A 23,441-nucleotide genomic window follows, 5' to 3' on the forward strand; every position below is an offset into this window, starting at 1 on the left:
ATTTTATGGTCAACAAAACACTGTCATCTGGAATCCCTCAGAACGTCTCCGTCCTAGAAGCAGTGTGCTCGGATTACATAGTAACTGGGAGTTACTCTGCTTATTGTGTCTGGCCTTCTCTCCACTCTGAGCGTGGCAAGCTCTCCCTCTCGCAGAGCCAGGGGAAGGGTTCTTGTAGCACTGGAATCCCACATTTCCAGTGAGGCTATGAGGGTAGTGGAATTCAGAGAAGCCAGGACTATGCAGCACCTCTGCCCAGTGGAGAACGTTTCCAGCGGTTTAAAAGGAGAGCTCAGGCCACTCTCAGTGGCTCATTGGTGATATTTAATGTTCCTCTCTGTTGTACTTCCGTTGTCTCTGTGCTTTTGGATCATCTCTGTAGAACTTTAAATTGGTTCCTAAATATTGGGGACAATTTTAACTTTGAATATAATTTTAGCCTAAATGCTGCATATAATTTAAACTTTACATTAAATCTGTCTTATGCCCTCTTTCTACTTTGTTTTAACCATGATTTGGGACTTTTGATGATTCTCCTTTCCCCTTTTATCTTTCTTAATACACAAGGGTTGTTTTATGTTTTAACCCCCTCACCCCCACCCGGAGAGCTTGGGTGGCTCAGTCAGTTAAGCGTCCAACTCGATTTCAGCTCAGGTCATGATCTCAGGGTCACAAGACTGAGTGCTATGCGGAGCCTGCTTAAGAGTGTCTCTCTCCACCTGCCCCATACCCCTCAAGTGCTCATGGTCTCTCGCTCGCTCTCAAAGGAAAAAAAAAAAACAACAGACACCAACATGGGGGCACCTGGCTGGCTCAGTCCATGGAGCCTGACAGACTTGATCTTGGGGTTGTGAGTTTGATCCCCACATTGGGTATAGAGATGAATTAAAAACAAAATCTTTAAAAAATAAAAATATATTTAAAAACCGCAACATAATGGCTTAATATTTAAATATCTATGAAAGAATCTTTAAATATATATATGAGTTTCCAGTTCTTCCATTCTGGTGTATAAGCCTCATCAATGTTTGACAGTTCTAAATCTCTTACTAGAACTATGGTAACTCAGAGAAGTAAACTATGGTAACTCAGAGAAGTGGGAAATGTCCTTGAAATTAGCAGTTTTTAAAAAAATTGGCAGTACTAGCTATCATTGAATGCTTACTGTGTGGCTTAGTCTCCTCTATTTCTCACTAGTTGTCCACACTTAAAAAAAAAAATGAGATAAAGAAGTATTTTACCCAAGGATACTCAGTTACTTTGCTGTGAAACTGGCATAAAAATCCAGGCGATCTGCTCCAGCCCAGGCTCTGAAACCAGTGTGCCGCTCTGTACGGCCAGTGATAACCTAAAAATAACCCCGGAAGTAATCCACAGGGATAGAGTGTCTGTGCGGGACTTAGGCTTGAGGTTCTGATAACTGGCGACGCTGAGAGTTCTGTGGAGGGACCCCTCCTCCTTTTCTGCAGCTTTTCCCATTCTCACGCCACCTGAACTGCTGCTTCACGGCCGCCTTGTTCTCCGCCGTCCCGGAACTGCTGATCTTTGCTTCCACCCCTTCCCGCGTCCTTCTCATCTCACAGTTACTAGTCTTCCCAGTCCATGGCTCTCAGCTCGGGCTGCCCTTTGGAGTCCCCAGGGGAGGCCTTAAAAAAAAAAAAAAAACTGCTTACCTGGGTCTTAGCGGTTTGAGCAGCAGGCTTTTTTTTTTTTTTTTTTAAATAAAGCCCCAGGTGATTTTCTTGTGCAGTCAAGGTTGAGAACAACCCCCTAGGCTGTCTGTCCACAGTTGTGGCCTCCACCTGTTATCTCTTGGTTTTGTCAGATTCTCCCTCTCGCCAGAACTCAAGAGTTCATCACTCCATCATCTTGCCCCTCGCCTTCCCTCCTATCAGTCTGCCTTGTTATCCTGAGCCCATCTTACAATTTATAGCTTCTCAACTTTCAAAATCCCGCAGAGGGCAAGCACACAGCCACGTGGGTTAGTACTACTACACATTCATGGTCTCAGATCTCCGCCGAGCCTTCAGTGCTGTCTGGCAGTGCTTTGTTTCTTTATTTAGCCCCTGTCACCCATTACTGGCAGAACCTCCTCGAACTCTTCACCCTTCTACCTCAGTCTTGTCAGATTTTCCTAACTCCTGCTCCACATCGTGGGTCCCAGTGTGCCATTAATTATTTTAAATGTTGTCTCTCTTTACCTTTGACTGGCTTGTTCCCCTTACTCTGTGTGTTCAGGTACTAAAGAAGAAAATTATTTTTCCAAAATTAAACTGAAAAACCTTTCTCCATCTAGTTCCTTTGGCCAGAGTAATTTACTCAGATCAGATCTCAGGAGAAACTGTTACCACATTGCACTTCTCATTCATTTGCTTCTCAGCCTGTTTTCATTGACCTGCCCCTGCCCACCGTGCTCCAGGGGCCCCCAAGTCCACACAGTTGGGGGAAAATTCCAGATCTTGTCTTGACCTCTCAGCTGCATTCACTATTGCTCTTCCTTGAACACTTTTTTTTTTTAAGATTTTATTTATTTATTTTATTTGACAGAGAGAGAGAGAGAGAGAGAGAGAGAGATCGATCACAAGTAGGCAGAGAGGCAGGCAGAGAAAGAGGGGAAAGCAGGCTCCCCGCCGAGTAGAGAGCCCGATGCGGGACTTGATCGCAGGACCCTGAGATCATGACCTGAGCGGAAGGCAGAGGCTTAACCCACTGAGCCACACAGGTGCCCCCTTTGAACACTTTCAAAAAGAGAGACAGCTTAGCCAAATAAAGCCTTCTTTACTAAATCCTTTCTTCCTGCCTATCTTTCTGCTTCTTGGGTTACTTACTCACAGTCCCCTTTGTGCATGACTGGCCCTCTCTCAGTTACATTGATCTGTGGCTAACTGCTGATGGCACACTCTGCCTGCGAGAGCTCATGTATTTAACAAACTCTGGAGGGCTCTGTATTTTTATCTCTGAACTAACCTTACCTTCTGAGCTCTGTATATGTTTACTTTTATTTAGCCGGTGGGTTGTTTTTTTTTTTAATTGAGATGCATGTACTGTTTATCATTATTTTGCTGGAGCCTGGAGAATTTATAGTCTACTGTAATGTGGCTCACTGCTGGCCTGCAACGGAATCATTTGGGATGCTTGTGAAAATACAGATTCTGAAGTTCTAGAACTGGTCCGTTAAGCTGCGACTTTTACCTCTGGGCATTATGTATATAAATTTTGAAAAACACTAGTCTCCTGGCCTGGAAATTGTTTCTAGGCAGTAAGCTGGGGCAGTTGGAGTTACTTCATTTGTTTTCCATGTCACAGGAGCCGGTGTCCTTCTTTACCTTATGTCTGGTTATCTTAAAAAACCATTGTTTCCCATATTTTATCTGATTTTTTAAAAATTGCTTCAGGTGGGCCAGCAAATCCAGTCCTGTTTCTTCATCATGTCTGAAAGTTTTAAGTCCAGGGGTGGGGTGGTGTTTAGGCCAGGGTTTTTGATACTTTTGTAAGGACAGAGACAAGGCTGCAGACTATGTGTATTAGCCCCAAATTGGAAATAACCCAAACGCCCATCAACGGAAAGTAACTAAATAAAGTGTGGTGTATTAATACAAGGAATACATGCTGTAATAAGAATGAAAGAACTAGGTGCACCTGAGTGAGACAGTCGGTTGAGCGTCGGACTGCTGATTTGGGCTCAGTTCATGATCTCAGGGTCGTAAACTTGAGCCCTGTGTCAGGCCCCATGCTCTGCAAAGTTGGCTTGAGGTTCTTTATCCCTCTCCCGCTGCCCACGCTCCCTCTTGAAAATAAATAAATAAATAAATCTTTTAAAAAAAGTGAATGAACTCTAACTAAATGTAACAGCAAAGATGTGTCTCACAAACATTGAAGTCAAAGAAACCAGACACAAATGAGTACATCCTATGGGATTCCATTTAGATAAAATTTTAATGGTGGCAGAATTAGTGTGTTGGAAATCAAGATAGTGGTTACCCTTGAGGAGGAGGGTAGTTAGTTGGGGACATGCCAAGGGCTTCTGGGGTTCCGGTGATATTCTGCTTCTTGATCTGGGTACACTGGTTACATGTGTGTTTCACTCTGAGGAAATTCATTGTGCTGTATACTTACATGTGTCTTTACTGTATATGTGTGTTACCCATCAGTAAAAAATCCCATCCTCCACCCTCTACAAGAAGGACAGGCCCGCAAGCCAAATGCATGATGGGGAGGAAGAACTGGATTCCCAGTGTAGAAACTGAAGGATCCTGACAGAAAGCAAGACACCTGCACTAGGCCAACAGTGGAAATGGGCACCCATGATAAAGCCTGGCCAGTGTGTGGATGCGTTGGGCTCAAGTTCAGTTCTAAGTGATCCAGAACCCCTGCCTTGAGATACCAAAGTTAAAACTGGTTTGAAACCAGTAACCCTTGTAGACCCTGTCATAGCCACCCCACTTGGAGGACTCCACCACTCAGGCCACTTTTTGAGACTCTGGGCAAATAGGCTGTTGATCATATTTTGAAAAATACTGATTGGTTTACAAAACACTGGCTATGGCCAAGGCACCCACCAGCATCATTTCTCCGGGTGGCAAGCCAAGTTAATGTATTTCTTGCTTTAGAACATAGCTTGGTTGACTATAACAGTTTTATATGGGGAAGAGCTTGTGTACATGTGCGACTCCCCCATATGACTGCAGCCCCCTGACAGTCAGGAATTCCCCTGTTCATCGCCATTATCACCAGTGCACAGGATAATGGCTGGTGTACATTTGGGGTTCAAAAGTGATTGTTCAGGAGGGGAATGCTAAGTAGTAGTGGAACACCACTGTGTGGTAAACACAGTGCCGAGTGATTTTGTGTGTGACTTAATGGATATTTTACTGTTTTTGATAAACATTTCACCTAATTTGTAACAAGGGGCTTTGTCAGTTGTGTTAGGTAAATCGAAACAGTATTCTCCTAAGTAGGATTCTTGTATCCTAGGGTATACTCCACGAGATGACTCCTTGGGGTATGAAATATTGGGGGGTGGGAGAGGAGAGATAGATATGGGAGAAACACAAATGGGAATTTTTTTTAAAGGTCCCATGATACAGTTTGGGTTATAGTTATTTTGAGTAGAAATTTCAGATACAGTATTAACCAGTTCTCTTCATCATAAACCTGGAGACAGCTTCATTGATGTTGGGTGAGTCAGAATGTGTCTGATAAAGTATTGCATTCTTGATATGAAAAGATCTCCAAAGGATAGAAGGTATATCTGTATTAGCATTTAAAGTAAAATGTCTTAATAAAGAAGGGGGGAAAGGGGAAATGGAATCAATTCTAGACTATTTTAGTTCTTTCACTTCTTTCATGTGACTGTCATAATATCTTTAGTTTAAGTTATGCTTGTTGTTTTTAATCTGAAGACTTGCCAAATTCATTGGGTTAGTAGGCTGGATTTCTCTGTATTGGTCGTTAACTCGTGCATGTTTTGATGAATTTAATAGCACTTAATGATCATGCAGTGGGAAGAGATGAAAAGTTCCTGGGATTTCAGGCCTTTTTATCCTCTATGTCTCAAACTCTTCCATGATTTCAGTGTCTTTTCGTCCCATTCTCTTTGTGCCTTCAGAATGTGGCACATCCTGAATAATTTCTTTGAATCTAGATTCCAGTTCTCCAGTTCTCTTTTGAACTGTATATGCATTCTTCTGTACTGTCTATTGAGTTTCTAGTGTCAGTGATTATAATTTTTATTTCTCTTGGGTTTTGTTCAAGCAGCACAGGTAGTTTGCCTTTTGGGTTCCAAACCCATGTGGTTGGGTGTTCTCTTGGCAGACTTTTTCCTTTTATTCCACTTTATTCAGGAGTGAATCCAAGAAGGCAACATCCCCATCTTCCTACTGTGGGCCAGCATTTTTCTACTTTGCCTTTCAGAGATTCCATATTTCCACAAGGTGGACAGAACAGAGTTCCCTCATTCTTGTCTCAGGCTTATCTCTATCTCTGGATCATCACGGACCAACAGATGGCCCTGGGCCAAGCAGCCAGCTCTCCCTCACTCACGAGATTTCTCCTCGTTTCCGACCTGGGAGGTTTCCTTTATTTTCCTAACAGTTCTGTTACATACTTTATTTTTTTATTTTTTTTTTTAAGATTTTATTTATTTATTTGTCAGAAAGAGAGAGAGAAAGAGAGTGAGCACAGGCAGACAGAGTGGCAGAGGGAGAAGCAGGCTCCCCGCAGAGCAAGGAGCCCGATGTGGGACTTGATCCCCGGACGCTGGGATCATGACCTGAGCCGAAGGCAGCCGCCCAACCAACTGAGCCACCCAGGCGTCCCTGTTACGTACTTTAAAACATGCTTTTAATGCATCTGTGTTAAACATTATAAATATTATGTAAGAATTTGTACGTGTGTGTTGGCTTGTATATGCAATTTTTTTTTTTTAAGTTTCTGGAAAGATGCGTAAGAAACTAATAATGCTGAGCCTGGGGGGCAGGGGTGACGGGGAGACTTCTTTCATGTGACTGTCATAATATCTTCAGTGATTTGAACCATGTGAATATTACTGTCAATCAATTAAATATATAAACTTTTTTTTCTCCAGCAGTCTATATGTTCTGTATGGGATAGGTTTCTCCAAATATCTCCAGTCTGCCATTTTGTTAGGTATGGAATAGTGGTCATTTTTGTGGTTATATAAATTTTGTTTCATTTATTTTTATTGTTTTTTTAGAGAGAGAATGCATGCACATGAGAGTGGCAGTGTTGGGGAGCGGGGAGAGAGAGAATCTGAACCAGGCTTCATTTCACACTCAGTCTCATAACCTGAGATCATGACCTGAGCCAAAATCAAGAGTTCGTTGCTTAGCCAATGGAGTTGCTTAGGCACCCCTTATTTTATCTTTTTAGAGAGAGAGAGAGTACATGCATGTGTGTGGGGTTGCGGGGAGGGAGAGAGAGAATCCTAAGCAGTCTCCATATTCAGCACAGGCTCAATCCCATGACCCTGAGATCATGACCTCTGAGCTGAAATCAAGATTCGGACGCTTAACCAACAGAGCCACCCAGGTGCCCCAGTGGTTATATAAATTTTAGATCGTGATTTTTACCTCTGTCCAGCCTCTCGATGAACTTGCTAGATGAATATTTTCCAAACTATCTATGGCAGGGCAACAGCTCTTTAAAATTTTTCCAGTCTGGCACGGACTGATACTTTGGTAAACTGCAATAAAAATAAACACTGATCACGTGCTTGGATGGCATGTAAATGTCAGATTGCTGTAAATGTTTCTAAACACTTTCTTTCCATTTCTTCTCATGGCAGACCAGTAAAACAACTTGCGCAGTAACTGCACCATGCAGACTACTGGAAATGGCGCCCCATTATTTTCCAGCATTTGGGGGCTGTAGATCTGATATTGATACCATCTTGTTCTTTAAAAAAATCTCTTACTGCTTTAAATGTTTTCCATTGTAGGTAACCCGTTTTCTTTCTGTGAAATGTCCTGTGGCCTTATCTGAAACATCAGATGTTCTCTGTGGCACATCCCTGCCCTTCAATTAGCTGAGCATGAGCGCATGGCTCACTGCTCTGCCTGACGTTAGTGGTGTACTTTCAGAAGTCATTCATGGATTAATAGTGTATTTCATCGACTCAGAGATGCATTGATGCTGGCATTTTCTTGATCTTCTAGAAGGTTTCATTGGTTGGTTTTCATGCTACTAATTTAGGACTGCCATCTGGCTGCCACCAATTGTTAAGATGCCTTCGATTTCAGAGATGTTAAAATGTGGAAGAACGTGTGTCTTAAAATATCTTGTGCATGGTCCCGTGATTGTTCTAACCTCTAATTACTGTCGAGTGCTTGGAGACTTGCTTATGAGAAAGAGGAAAGACTTCAGTGACTTCCTTTAGAAACATCACCACTCTGCTGAAAGGCATCTCTTCTCTTTGTTTTCACGCCACGAACATTAACCAGGGCACATTCTCTCATTAAACAGCATGGCTTCCCTCCTTAGGAGCCCTGTGCTGTCGTACCCTTGGGATGGACCAGCTTGGAGAACCTTGGCCAACTGACTTGTGTTTTGGTGGCACCAGTATATCTTCCAATGTCATTAATAGACATTTTGCTCATCATAGAGATTTTTTTCCCCTTAACTTTGAAATTCACTCTGTTCCACTCCTGCCGTTCTGATCTTGTGAGTATCAGGAGGTCTCCTAGTTATCCCATTTGCTTGCTTGCCATGCTGGCAGCGTTGTACTTCTTTCAGTTGTGTGTTGTGTGGACTGCTTCTTAAAAGATTTCTCAGATTTTTCTGGTTACATTTCTCCCTCTTTCTGGGGAAGATAGGGACCCCCCCCCCCCGTTGTTACAGTTCTTGGTCCACATAGATGGCAGGCAGGGAGGAAGGGCAGTTAATATGTGGGCTTACACTATAATTCATTTCTTCACCATGTATTTATTTATTGGCTGCGTACTCTCTGCTGGGCATAGTTCTCGAAGCATAAACCACAGTCTTAAGCTCCAGGCTTCATCGGAACATTCATTCTGCTTAGTTCCGGTTTTCCTAACTAGATAAATGTTTCTAGACATTTATCTGGTTACTTTCCTTCATTTTCAGATAGCTTTTTAAAACTGAGTATTTAGTAATTTCTTGATAGCTTAACCCGTTATACTGATTTAGCACTAATGCGTTCTCCAGAAATGATGTATATATCCTTTGCTTTTTAGCCGATTACACCTCAACAAGAAGGCAACAGACAAACAGCCATATAGCAAGCTCCCCGGCGTGTCTCTTCTAAAGCCACTGAAAGGAGTAGATCCTAACCTAATCAACAACTTGGAGACCTTCTTCGAATTGGATTACCCCAAAGTAAGTACAACCTTGTACTCATTAGGTATGGGTGAGACCTCTTTTTTTTGAGGGGGGTGCTTTTCTCTTGTGATAAATGCTTAGAGAGGCATCTTTTTTTTTTTTTTTTAAAGATTTTATTTTTTTATTTGGCAGACAGAGATCACAAGTAGGCAGAGAGGCAGGCAGAGAGAGAGGAAGGGAAGCAGGCTCCCCGCTGAGCAGAGAGCCTGATGCAGGGCTCCATCCCAGAACCCTGAGATCATGACCTGAGCCGGAGGCAGAGGCTTAACCGATTGAGCCACCCAGGTGCCCCCTCTTTTTATCTCTTCCCTTTAATATTCAACCTGTAGTCTTAGGACAACTTACTAAATCAAGAGATTATGTATCTAGCTTTATTGCAGCTTTTTAAATTGCTTGAAACACTGCTTTTGAATGTGTCTTTACATTTCAAGCAGGTAGCTGCTTGATTTTTTGGTCCATGTGAATTTTCCCCCTAGGTCCCTGTTTGCTTGTGTCTGTTTTGACCCTCAGTGTCTCAGTTTGTCCATAGTTTTTGCCATTTGGAGGCTCTTCCCCTCCTATTTCTTTAGGACATCTGAAATCGTGAGAAGGAAAATAATACACCACACTTCTCATGGTGACAGGTTTTCACCCTTTTAGCTTGTACTTTTGTTGGTAGCATCAATGAAAAAGAATAGAGAAGACACAGATATGATGTTGCCTTTATACACCTCTTATTAAGTATGTAGACATGAGTATAATTTGGTTATTTTTTTAGTGTTGTTTTTTATATTAGTGCTTTTAAAGTTTGGAAGTCTAGATATTTGAAGCTAATTTGAAGCAAAATAGTTATTTCTTCTAGTTTGTGTGTGTGTGTGTGTGTGTGTATTTAATAATTTTAGAGCTCTGATTCATGCATGCATGAACCTATCCAATAAATTGAATATGTAATTTTTTAAAAATAAGATTCAGGGGTGCCTGGGTGGCTCAGTGGGTTAAAGCCTCTGCCTTTGGCTCAGGTCATGATCTCAGAGTCCTGGGATCGAGCCCTCCATCGGGCTCTCTGCTCTGGCAGGGAGCCTGCTTCCCCCTCCCTCTCTGCCTGCCTCTCTGCCTACTTGTGATCTCTCTCTCTCTGTCAAATAAATAAATAAAATGTTTAAAAGGAAAAAAAAAAAAGAATGTTTAAAAAAATAAATAAATAAAAATAAAAATAAGATTCATACTTGATTTTTTCAAACTAAAAGTGGAGAAAGTGTCCTTTTGTAATTTAGAATGATACAAATAAATTAATTGTAAAATAAGTTTTGCAATAAGAAAAATGGAAGGTTTTCAAACCTTATGTAAGTAAAGGCAAAGAGAATTTTTCTACTGAAAAATATTCATTGATTATTATTAAATCTCATTATTATTAAATATTTCATTGATTATAAGCTAGAATCATATGTTTATCCTTGTGAAATTTAATGTCACATTTCAATTGTTTAATCATCATCCCACCCTTTCCCCCCTATTCACCCACTCTCAGAATTTGGTTATGGACCTTTTATTTCGGGTCCTTGGGAGATGATAGTCATAGAATTGAATTGGTCATGGAAGTTAGTGTGGGCTTTAGTTGTAGAACGAGTGTCTAAGAATACCCAGGAATATAGTATCCATTAATCCTGCACATTTGGGATAAGTCAATAATTGATTTCTTCTTCTGAATGAAGTTTTTTTTTTTTTAATTACAATTTGATACTATCTCAAGAGCTCTAGTTTTTGCTTCTTTTTCCATTTTTGTCATTGAGATATTTAAATTGATCGTGGAGAAAATGGTTTTGATACATACTATAAAATGAGGAAACATATATAAGAGATCGTTTTATTCTTTATTTCAGAACTTTACTAATTATAAAAGTACTGTTTGTTAGCTGTGTAAATAGAAAATAAAGAAAGCGGAGGGCTAAGGACCTGTAATCTAAAGGAAAACTTGGACCTCATGGCATTTTTATTGGCTTTTTAAAAAGACCAAGCCCAGTGGCAAATGTTCCACAGGAAACTGAAGTTAAACCACTGAAATCCCACAAATCTGAGTGTGAACAGGCAAGTGTCTGTGTCACCCAGGAGGCATGTAGTCCTGAAATGAATATTTGTGTGACTGCCAGGCCCAGCACACTTTACTATTGGCTTTTTGTCGAGGGTGAACATTGTTTTCCAGAAGTATGTCTGGTTTCAGTCTGGACATAACGATTTTCCTGCTAATTTGATTCAGAACATTATAGACCACTCTAGAAAAAGAACATGTTGAAGTTCATAACTTTTATTTAATTTGGGGCACATGCAAGAAGATTTACTACTGGTACTTGCCCTGAATTTCTGGGCTTAAATTTTGGTGAGAATCGTTACTGTACTGATTGCCCTGAAAGATTTCTGTACTTGACATATTTTGTCAGTCCACTATTTTGGGTTGTTTCGTTTTAAGATTTTATTTATTTGAGAGAGAGAACGCATCAGTTGGGCGGGGGGGGGGGGGCAGGGACCTTAACCAGACTCTGCACTAAGTGTGAAGTCTGACTTGGGGCCCCATCCCAGGACCTTGAGATCATGACCTGAGCCAAAACCAAGAGTTGGGACACTTAACCATCTGTCACTCAGAAGTCCCAATCCACTTTTTTTGATATTTATTCCTTGGGGGGTAAAAAAAAAAAAAAAAAAAAAGAATGAAAAAGTCGTATAATTCATTTTCTGCAAAACTGAGCACTTAGCTTGGCTCAGCATAGACTGCATTTTTGGGGAAGATTTGGGGGAAGAAGCAGCAGTCAGCTTTACGTTAGTAAATTCTGGCCATATGAAGAGTTTTTAAATTAAATGATCAGAGTTATTACAAGAGTGAGGCTATGGTAATAGTGGTGGATTTTTTTCCCCTTTTTTTGCAAATGCAGAATTGGTTTAAAATGTTATAAGTCTGGTGCCATGTTTGGACTCTTTGTTGCTGGTGGTGTAGTTATGCTTAACAGGAGTTGTTTCTTACTGAATGGTCTTCTAAACAAAGAATTCGAGAAGACAGAAAAGCAAATCCATTTTCAAAAGACCAAGCACAACATATGTGGTGAAACTAGTAAATCTGCAAGATAGGAATTTGCCAAGTAAATTTGGAAAACTGTATAGACAATTTCTTGAAAATAAAGAAGTATATAGTGTTACTTGTCCAGACTTTGAATTCAGAGCTGTGTTCTTACAAAACATCTCCTTCCCGGCATCTGTCTTTCACTCAGAAGTTATCCTAAGGACGAATGCATTAACTTAATAAGTGTATCAATCACTCCATGCCAGAGAATGTTCTAGGCATTTGGGGTCTAAATATGTTATGTCATAGAAAATTCATATTCTGCTGTCATCCAAATATCATCATAAAATTTTTCTGTAAAAATAATGTGTAGTGGGGCGCCTGGGTGAGTCAGTGGGTTAAAGCCTCTGCCTTCGGCTCAAGTCATGGTCTCAGGGTCGTGGAATCAAGCCCCGCATTGGGCCCTCTGCTCAGCGGGGAGCCTGCTTCCTCCTCTCTCTCTCTGCCTGCCTCTCTGCCTACTTGTGATCTCTGTCTGTCAAATAAATAAATAAAATCTTAAAAAAAAAATGTGTAGTTATTTATAGAACAGTTCAAGATATTCCTACTTGATATGCAGTATAATTGATTAATGTCATTAAAACAGTTTTCTATTTTAAGAGGATGTTTTATCTTGTTTGCTATAGTACACAGTTTATATTCCTAATGTCTACAGGGCTGAATCAGTGGGGTTTTTCTAATGTTATTTATATACCTATATCTAATACTGTATATGCATCATAATTTATTCATGCATATGAATTTATTCATAAAAGCTGAAAAGTAGCATTCATGATTATTGCTGTTTCAGATACTCAATTCTTAAATATCAAAGGGCTGAATCCCTGTTTGTGGATTTCCTACACCTCTCTTGTCCTCAGCGTTTTAGTTGTTGCACTGTTTGAAAAGGAAAACAGAAAATTAACCACTTTAGCTATATGTATAGTAACCTTAGTAAAGGGTTGTCGAACACTAACCTTCTCATTTAAACTACTCTGGGGTTTATTTTTAGGCTTTATGTATTCATACTATACTGATTTATAATGGAATTCACTATATCTTACAGCCCTTTCAAATCCATAAAGTAAGGGTTTTCTTGAGATATTTTTAAAGTGTAATATTTTTAAGATTTTTTATTTATTTATTTTGACAGAGAGAGATATCACAAGTAGGTAGAGAGGCAGGCAGAGACAGAGGGGGAAGCAAGCTTCCCACTGAGCAGAGAGCCCAATGTGGAGCTCAATCCCAGGACCCTGAGATCATGACCTGAGCTGAAGGCAGAGGCTTAACCCACTGAGCCACTCAGGCACCCCTAAAGTATAATATTTTTAATAAACACTACGTTTTTGAACACATATACTTCTGCCCGATCCTTTAGGTAATACAGAAATATCCAGGGGTGCCTGGGTGGCTCAGTCAGCTAAGCCTCTGCCTCTTGATTTTGACTCAGGTCATGATCTCGGGGTCATGAGATCGAGCCCATGTCAGGCTCTTTGTGCAGAGTCTACTTGTCCCTCTCTCTGTGTTCCTCTCCCAACCCCCATCTCGTGCACCCTTCTCTCTGTCTAAATTAAATAGACAGTCTTTTAAAAATAATTTCAGAAAAAAATTTTTGTATTCTTTAAGAAAGCCTTTAACCAATTTGATACGTTCTGTCTTGCCAGTTGCAGGGTAGTTGGAGTGACTTAACCATTCAATACAGAGATTCCTAGCAGATAAATGTTCGATCAGACTGAAGGCACAGGTGATTATCATAGCTGAAAAAATGAACTCCAGGTTAAAATCTAATACTTTAGAAAATATTTGAAATGCTTACCTCTTATTTGGTATGATTTTCAGTATCAGAAACAAGCAAAAGTTACATGTTTAGTAAGAGTCTGAACATTTCTTAGATAATGTGAATTGAGTTTTATTTGCACTCTGGCTAATCAGGAGGTTTTTGATTTTCATTTTAAGAGGTATAATCAGTAAAAATAAAAACTTCAATTTTTTAAAGATATTTATTTTAGAGAGTGCATGTGGGGGTGTAGGGGCAGAAGAGAAAGAATCTCATGTGGACTCCCCGCTGAGCAGGGAGCCCCATGTAGAACTCCGGCTCTCAGGACCCTGAGGTCATGACCTGAGCTGACACCTAACTGACTGAGCCACCCAGGTGCCCCTAAAATAAAAACTTTAAATCTTGCATTTGAAGAAAGGTCAACTCTGCCTCCTTTGAAATCATTTCTAGAACTATATTCTTCAAAGTTTTCTTTTGCTAGGGAAAAGAAAGCTAAGACTAACTTTTTTATTATATTTTATGGAATTATATCACTTACGAACATTTCCTTTCACTGCATTCACTCATACCTGCAAAACAGCATAAATTATAAAAGCATTAAAGAAACCATGCGGTGTTTGGAAAAAGAGGAATTCGTTACCGCGAGCCTGGCTGAACACCTTGCTCTAGTACGAAAGCCAATAGTTACGTTTACCCTTTGGAAGGCCACTTAATTTTTCCGATCTTCATTGTTATGGTCAATGCCTTTGGCTGGTCAGCCAGACATTGTTTTGAGAGTCAGGCTGGGAGGAGGACTGATGCTTTATAGGACTTAAGAGTCAACCCTTTGGGAAGTTCAAAGGTGTGGCCAGAGTGGTGTCCTTCCAATCCTCAGATTTTTATCTGGTCCCTGGAGACTGGGTAGTTGTAAAGTTGTTTTCAGTACCTCCTGAGTGGCAGTTTTGGTCCGTCATCATCAATGGTAGATAGTTGATAGAATGTATAATAGTAGTAGGTAGAAAGTATGGGGGAAGTATAAATTGTTTTCCCCTCTACTTAATTATTGAGAAAACATTTTCTTTCTTTCACTTAAAAAATCGTGTTACCTTCTTTGATTTTAGTGCTGGCCCTTTTCATACTCAGTCACTAATTTCTGTTCTATATTGCCAGTTTTTGCTGGGTTTCCCATTTACCCGAGCTAGTCCCTGTGTGTTAGACACTTAAAAAGTTATGTCCTTAGCTCTTTTTATTTTTTTAGGACACATAGATTTTTTTTTTCGTGGACATTATTAACCGCCCTCCTTTGCTTCAAAATGCCCACTCCATATTACAAAGAACATTGGTAGGAAATTTGTCACAGTGTCAGCATGAATTTAGCAGCACTCCTGAAAAAAAAAAAAATTACTGCTTAGAATACTTACCCCATAAAATATTATAGTAGCATCTTTGTATGTGAAAGCAAATACTTTTTTTTAAATTTATTTTTATTTTTAAAGATTTTACTTATTTGACTGACAGATCACAAGTAGGCAGAGAGGCAGGCAGGGGTGGGGGAGAAGCAGGCTCCCTGCTGAGCAGAGAGCCCGATGCTGATGCCGATGCTGATGCTGATGCCGATGCCGGGCTGGATCCAGGACCCTGGGATTATGACCTGAGCCGAAGGCAGAGGCTTTAACCCACCGAGCCACCCAGGTGCCCCAAGCAAATACTTTTTAAAAACTTATTAGTTTACTAAATGGTAGCTTAAAGGTTAAATGCTCAAGATTTGGTAAACCTGGCTACATGTCAGAATCATCCCCAAGTTCTGGGGTGCCTGGGTGGCTCGGTGGGTTAAAGCCTCTGCCTTCAGCTCGGGTCATGTTCCCAGGGTCCTGGGATCGAGCCCCACATGGGCCTCTCTGCTCGGCAGGGAGCCTGCTTCCTCCTCTCTCTCTTTGCCTGCCTCTCCATCTACTTGTGATCTCTGTCAAATAAATAAATAAAATTAAAAAAAAAAAAAAAGAATCATCCCCAAGTTCTAATTCAAAAGTTAGAGTGGGGCCCAGTATTCTCTACTTTAAATAAATATCCCAGGGTAACAGACATAGCCAGTCAAGTGCAAAGAAATGACTCCCTAACCTACTGAGCAGAATAGAACCCTGGGTATTTCCATTGTTAGAAGGCTAACCATGCTTTTCAGGATGATAGATTTTCTTTCCTTTTTTTTTTTTTTTTTTAAAGATTTTATTTACGTATTTGACAGACGGATCGCAAGTAGGCAGAGAGGCAGGCAGAGACAGAGAGAAGGGGAAGCAGGCACCCCGCTGAGTAGAGAGCCTGATGCGGGGCTCAATCCCAGGACTCTGGGGTCATGGCACAGGCTTTAACCCACCCAGCCACCCAGGCGCCCCAGGATGATAGATTTTCAATCAAATTCTACTTTATTTCAGAACTTACTATACAGCAAAAATCAAATCTCCCTTTGTCCTTTTCATGTGAAGAGTTTGGGGAAACCCTTTAAATCATAATGGGAGTTGATACGGAATTTATAGCACCTTCATGAAATAATAAATTCAGAGAGCGAGCTTCTAGAGGACAGAGTGGGTGTTTATTTTGTTTGCTTTCCATGTTACTTTTACACTCCTGGGCACCCTGTGAGTATTTGGTAAAACTGCAGTGATGGAGGCCACGGAGAAGCTCGAGATGCAATTTAATTACGAGGTCCTGCGTATCTGGGAATGGCAAGACTTCAGCTGTCAGGGCTGCCGGGCCTTTCCTTATCTCTTCTGCTTGCAAATAGGCCCCTGTTCAGGGAGAAGCTGCTCTCTGTTAAAACAGCACTTGACATCTTAAGTGTTTGCATCCATTATGAGTACTCTCTTAACTTCTAAACTCTGTGTGTACCATTGCTTGTTTTTCCTCACACCAGTCAGTAAATACTAATAATGTGCTTATTTTTGTAAGATATTAATTTACATAAAATGTGTTCTTTGACTAGTATGAAGTCCTCCTTTGTGTACAAGATCACGATGATCCAGCCATTGATGTATGTAAGAAGCTTCTTGGAAAATATCCAAATGTTGATGCTAGATTGTTTATTGGTAGGTAAAAATTAATTCTGCAGCAACCCTTTTGCTTTAATAGTATTAAGTATCAGTAATCTTTGCATTAAACTAGAGTGAAGTTACTAGCATGTTTGCTTTATGCATGTTGGAGTAGCAATAGGATGTGTTTATATTCTTTTGAGAAAACTTAAGTTCTATAAACACAGGGTTTTTTTCATATCTGGAATTAACAAAACGACAACAAAAACCCTACTCCCTCATCTCCGTCCCCCACCGCCATTACCCTGTTATGTTTTTCTCAGTCAGACGTGAGAGTCTGGTTTTTCTTGTTGTTGTTTCTTTAATATTTTCAGCCTGTGGGCTTTTCTATATCTTATTCACTGTAATTGGGAGTGAGTGATAGAATTTGCTTTTATGATATGACAAGAAGAATATATATATATATATATATTTTTTTTTTTGTATAAAGGATTTTTTCAAAAGCCTATAGGCTTATTCTGAAGACTTGTAGAGAGATATTTGCTATTAAACATTGATTCATACTACTAATGCATTAATTTAAGAATTAAAAAACTGAACCTAATACATTTTCAAAGAAATTAATTCCCTTTGAGAATGAACAATTTCTTTCTAAACATATTGTGAATAATAAGGAACGTACAGCATAATGTTAAAAGTATGTTTGTTTAAATTATTATGTATGAAAGTACTTTTCACTTCTCTCTACCCTGTATTTGTATTCTAGAAAATATTCTCAGTGTTTCATGAATCTTTCACTGTTGCACTTTATATTTCTAGGTGGCAAAAAAGTTGGCATTAATCCTAAAATTAATAATTTAATGCCAGGATATGAAGTTGCAAAGTATGATCTGATATGGATTTGTGATAGTGGAATAAGAGGTGAGCTTCTTTTTGCTTATTTCATAAAACTGTTCCTTTGATGATAAAATGCCAAAAGCAATCTGAAAATATATTTATCAGTCCTTTCTGTTTGCCTCATGAAGTAATTTATTTCATCTAATTTATGGTAAAATGTCAAGTTATGCTTACTAAGATTAGGAACTTTTTAATGCTAACCTAGACTGTTAGATGTATAAAAATATCTTTGCTTTGAAGAGAAAATTCCAGCTATTAAAAAAAAGTTATGGTCCATTTTACAGTCCCTTTTACAAGATTTTTCATAGTTGTAAATTTTCTCTTGTTCATGCTACCCTTATCTTCTACTTTAATCTGTTTGGCACCAATAATATACTCTCTCACACAAAGGGACAAAAATTAATAGGTGAATATATTACCAGAATACCTACATGGCTTATTTTAGTAGGAAGGCGTTTATATACTGAAATTGTAATTTGCGTCTTTGCATTTTTAAACATTTATATTCTAATCACCACCAGTTTCTCAACCTTGGCATTCGGGGCCGGGTAATTCCGCTGTGGAGGCTGCCATGTGGGATGGTGAGCCAGCAGCCCTGGCCTCTACACACTGAATGCCGGGAGCACCAAACACTGTCTCTTAAGCATGGCTAACTGTCCACTGCAGGGCAGCCGTGGAGAACCAAGGCTCTAGAAGATGTGTATTGAAGGTCCAGATACACTTTCATAGAGTAGATTTTGTTGGTGAAGACTTGAGGGAAGTAAAGTCATGTAAAAAGACAGGAGGTGTTTGCTATTTGAAGAGGGGACCATGATTTAATTTTTTTTATTAGTTTTAAAAAGGAGATTTGAAAATTAATGGAAGTGTGTCCTGCCTGTTTCATCAGGACCATTACAGATCACTCGGTTTGTGGCCAGAGATGATGTTCGTTCTTCGTGTTTGCTATCCTAAATTTTTTTTTTCAAGATTTTATTTATTTATTTATTTGACAGACAGAGATCACAAGTAGGCAGAGAGGCAGGCAGAAAGAGGGGGGGGAAGCAGGCTCCCCGCTGAGCAGAGAGCCTGATGTGGGGCTCGATCCCAGGATCCTGGGATCATGACCCGAGCCGAAGGCAGAGGCCTTAACCCACTGAGCCACCCAGGCGCCCCTATCCTAAATTATTTTTTATCATATATTATGTTTTCATAACATATGTATGCATCTCTGTGCAGTATCATCTCGTTCAGTTCCCACTAGCAGTTTGACAAGATAGGACATCTCATATTCTGTAGGAAAAGTGGAGGCTCATTTCCTATGGTTAGAGAATGCAGGAACCAGCATAAGGACTGAGGTCCTTTGACCTTTGCTCCTGTACCTTTTCTGTTAGGACACATTATCTCTAGTCCGGTTTGGAGGTTCTTAAATAGGGGGAGTAACGTTTTCAGGGTATAGCCTGTTTCTGATACATGTTAGGTATATATTAGACTGAAAATGTATCATGTAAATTAGCTTATCAGGTATTAATGCCTTTTTTGAGATTTTGTATTCTAATTAGAAAAGTGATGGAGAATAGTTCTATTATATCCAAATATAAAAAAAGACTTTAGTAATAGCTCACAAAATACATTTCACGTTAGTGGACGCTTTACTAAAAGGAATTTTTTTTCTCTCTCCCTTGTCACCTTTTTGTCTTGTAGTAATTCCAGACACACTCACTGACATGGTTAACCAAATGACGGAGAAAGTAGGCCTGGTTCATGGTCTGCCTTATGTGGCAGACAGACAGGGCTTTGCCGCCACATTAGAACAGGTAAGTATCGTGGTCATGTGTCCTATTCTTACTGTCACATCCCTCATCTACCAGAAGCCTGAGACTAGTTTAAGTGTGAGAGTTGGGATGAGCTTCCTGAAGTTAACTGTAATTAAGTCTGTTTTAACCTGCTAAGTACTGGCTGGCATCCTCAAGATGAGAGTAGTAGTTTTCTTTCTTCCTTCCTTTCTTTTTTTTTTTAAGATTTTATTTATTTATTTGACAGAGATCACAAATAGGCAGAGAGAGAGAGGAGGAAGCAGGCTCCCTGCTGAGCAGAGAGCCTAATGGGCTCGATTCCAGAACCCTGGAATCATGTCCTGAGCCGAAGGCAGGGGCTTTAACCCACTGAGCCACCCAGGCACCCCCGAGAGCAGTTTTATTAGTGAAGACCTCTTTGGGTGCCTGGAATCACAGCTGAAGTTACTGCCCTCTGGCAGTGAGTGGATGTGCACGGGAAACATCCTTGTGGTCTCATCACCAGCTGAACACAGTATATTTCTCCTTACGGCTCTCCTTCTCAGTTCTAGAGTCAGGTTCTAGACTACTGACTTACATAAAAGCACATGGCATGTGGTTCTTTCAGAGATCCAATATGAAAAGAATCTTTTTTAAAATATCACAGAATGTTTTAGTTTTTAAAGATTTTATGTATTGAGTTGTCAGCGTATGAGCAGGGGAAACAGCAGGCAGAGGGAGAAGCAGGCTCCCCGCTGAGCAGGCAACCGGATGTGGGACTCGATCCCAGGACCCTGGGATCATGACCTGAGCTGAAGGCAGATGCTCAACCAACAGAGCCACCCAAGGCGTCCCCAGAGTATTTGAAATATACAAAAAAGGGAAAATTATTTGTACAAATCATTATAAAATCCATTGGATTTCCTACTTTTTTTTTTTTTTTTTTTTAATTTGAGAGAAGAGAGAGCGTGCTGGAACTTGGCGGGGGCGGGGGGTGGTGGCACAGAAGGAAAGAAAGAGGGAGAAGCAGACTCCCCGCTGAGGTAGAAAGCCTGACATGGGGGTGGCCCTGGATCCCAGGACCCTGAGGTCATGATCTGAACCAAAGAGAGGTGCTTAACCGACTGAGCTACCCAGACACCCTTATTTGATTTTCTTTTAAAACAGATTTCTAAAAGTTACATGAGAAACTTATTTTGCATTTTCCTTTTTTTCCCCCTCTTCACCCTATAACAAATAGAAACTATAGATTGTGGACAAATATAAGAAGCAAAATATAAAAAACAACCCATAACCCTACCAGTTAGAGGAAGTTTCTGTTTTTTTTTTTCCCTATGTGCATTTTTAAAAACAGTTTGAGATGGTACTCTAAAAACAATGTGTATCTGACTTTTGTCACTTCATTAGCTTTTCTCCATATCATTAGTAACTTCTTATAAAAGTGATTTTTACTTACTGTATCACAGTCTGTCATATGTATGTTCTGTGCCTGATTTAACCATTCCTGGGTTGTTACACATTTAGGAAGAAAAGCTTGCCTTAATGTCATCACGGAAGGATATACAGTAGTAGTCTTTTAAACATATCAACTTGCTTTTAAGCATATCTGCACTTACATTATTTTGTATTGGAGTCTTGTGATTACCACAGATCTGAGGGGGTAAAAGTACATTGTGAGTGGAATTTAACCTCTGGCAGTTGGAGCCAGGAGCTCTTAATACTGCCCATGAATATATCTGTCCTATTGTAAGAAATTGTTAAGTCTTTAAATACCAGAATTTTTGTTTAGTGAGAGAAACTCTGAGTAGGTACTTTAAAGTAAAATGCTTTCTATTCTTATATGCCACATTGTATTTTTGTTTTAGAAATATCCAGGTTGATGTGTATGGCAGTGATAATCCTCTCCCAGATCACGGTCAGTCCCTTAGGTTAAATTTAATCCTTAAAGGGCCCTTTTGCCTTACTCAGAGTGAATGGAAGTAGAAGGATTATTCCAGTCTGTAAAGAAATCGTGGGAGCCATTGACATAGTTCCTGTTTCCACCTCATTCTTAAAGCCCCGCATAGTAACTGCTTAAGGAATTAAGATGTGGGCTTCTGGTCTTACTTGGTTCAGTTCAGTCCCACAAACACCAAAGGTTCATTGTAGTCTGGACATAGGGTAGGTAGCAAGAATCATCTTCTTCATTACCCCTAATAATTCCCTTGTTCCACACTGTGTGCATAGCTGCTGCCATTGAGAAAAATCACTCTTCTCCTTTCAAGCTAATTAGAAAAGGCAGCATATCTCAGATGTAAATAATAGGGTTTTATGTCTCATAATTAGGGTGATGACCATTTTATTCTACCACTGGTTTAGCAACTTGCATAGCTCATGACTTCAAAGCATATCTGGGGAAAGGGGGAGTAAAATAGGAGAAAGAATTTTAGTCTCCACCCTGTTTATGGAAAATTCATTGAAAAATAACACTGGGGGAATTGGGAAAAAGCTCGGTGACTCGGGCAGGAAGCAGCTAGCTATGAAAGGAATTAAAATAGGATTGTCCTATAGGTTGATATACCTATAGGTGGTGTTTGTATGTGTGTATACATGTGTGAGTACACGTGACATACAGTCACATACACACACCTGTATGTGTAGGTGTGTGTATGTGTAGTTATACTAACATCTGTATAAGATATTTGTTAACATTTGACATGTCAATGAGTGATACTTCAGTCTGACTTACTTTAAATCCCATTTAAGTTTTATTTGGATAAATCTTTGAATCTTGCAGCTTTACAGAACACAGTGTTTATTTGAGAATAGAATACAATTTTTTTCCCCAGAAGTATATTTTTCTTCGTAATGGTGGTAGTAAGAATAGTCAGTCTAGGGGCACCTGGGTGGCGCAGTTGGTTGAGCATCTGACTCTTGGTTTCGGCTCAGGTCATGATCTCAGGGTCGTGGGATCAAGCCTCACATTGGGCTCCTTGCTCCGTACGAAGTCCGTTGAGGTACTCTCTCCCTCTGCCACTGCCCCCTGCTCACATGCTCGCTCTCTTGCTCTCGCTCGCTCTCTCTAAAATAAACAAATAAATCTTAAAAAAAAAAAAAAAAAAAGAATAGTCCATCAAGTAAGAAATTACTGATTGTCAGGGCGCCTGGGTGGCTCAGTGGGTTAAAGCCTCTGCCTTCGGCTCAGGTCATGATCCCAGGGTCCTGGGATCGAGCCCCGCATCGGGCTCTCTGCTCGGCAGGGAGCCCGCTTCTCCCTCTCTCTCTGCCTGTCTCTCTGCCCACTCGTGATCTCTGTCTGTGAAATAAATAAATAAAATCTTAAAAAAAAAAAAAAAGAAATTACTGATTGTCTGCTACATGTAAACATTATTTTGTAATAACTTTTATTCAGGTACTTTATATAAGAATAATAAGATAGTCATACTTAAAGGAAGTTCGTTAGGAAAAAAAATTTATAACTACCATACTTTTAACATAACATTCTAATTATACCTACATGATTTTGCTTTTGGCAGGTATATTTTGGAACTTCTCATCCAAGGTCGTATATCTCTGCCAATGTAACTGGCTTTAAATGTGTGACGGGAATGTCTTGTTTAATGAGAAAGGATGTGTTAGATCAAGCAGGAGGGCTTATAGCTTTTGCCCAGTACATTGCTGAAGATTACTTTATGGCCAAAGCCATAGCTGACCGGTAAGCAAACTAAATTACATCAGGCTCTAGTATTTTTAGTACCTGACTTATGTTGTTTATTGTATTTGTTAAACCTGTGGGTTAAGGGGCTGTTTCATTTCTTGCTAGTGAGTACAGAATAGGTTAATATTTTTAGGAAATAATTCCTATTATTCATAGATACATTATGAAAGAAATAAGTGAGGAAAATAACTGTTCTGATTCTTTCACATTCTTTAGTGTGCCTTGACATTAAAAGGAAGCTTCTCTGTGATTATAAATTTACATTGTTATAGATGTGAATTTCTATGTGTTTTAGAAGAATTGAAAATACTAGTGCAGTCATAAGCCAGCAGGTGAAAATTGAAAGAACATGATTTCACATTTTGGAATTTCTCAGTAGATTATGTGATGC

General features: G+C 39.8%; 1 protein-coding gene across 1 annotated transcript in view; it reads left to right on the plus strand.

Annotated features, from left to right (window-relative positions):
- The window catches only part of UGCG (UDP-glucose ceramide glucosyltransferase), a 37,615-nt gene that overhangs the window by 11,168 nt on the left and 3,006 nt on the right, over nt 1-23,441 (plus strand). Inside the window, exons 2-6 of the mRNA XM_080820136.1 lie at nt 8,715-8,856; nt 16,660-16,762; nt 17,525-17,626; nt 19,283-19,395; nt 22,869-23,047. Of these exons, the coding sequence (XP_080676262.1) occupies nt 8,715-8,856; nt 16,660-16,762; nt 17,525-17,626; nt 19,283-19,395; nt 22,869-23,047 (639 nt within the window). The remainder of the gene's footprint in view (nt 1-8,714; nt 8,857-16,659; nt 16,763-17,524; nt 17,627-19,282; nt 19,396-22,868; nt 23,048-23,441) is intronic.

This window comes from Martes martes (assembly GCF_963455335.1).
Source record: "Martes martes genome assembly, chromosome: 12".
NCBI classification, from domain to species: Eukaryota; Metazoa; Chordata; class Mammalia; order Carnivora; family Mustelidae; genus Martes; species Martes martes.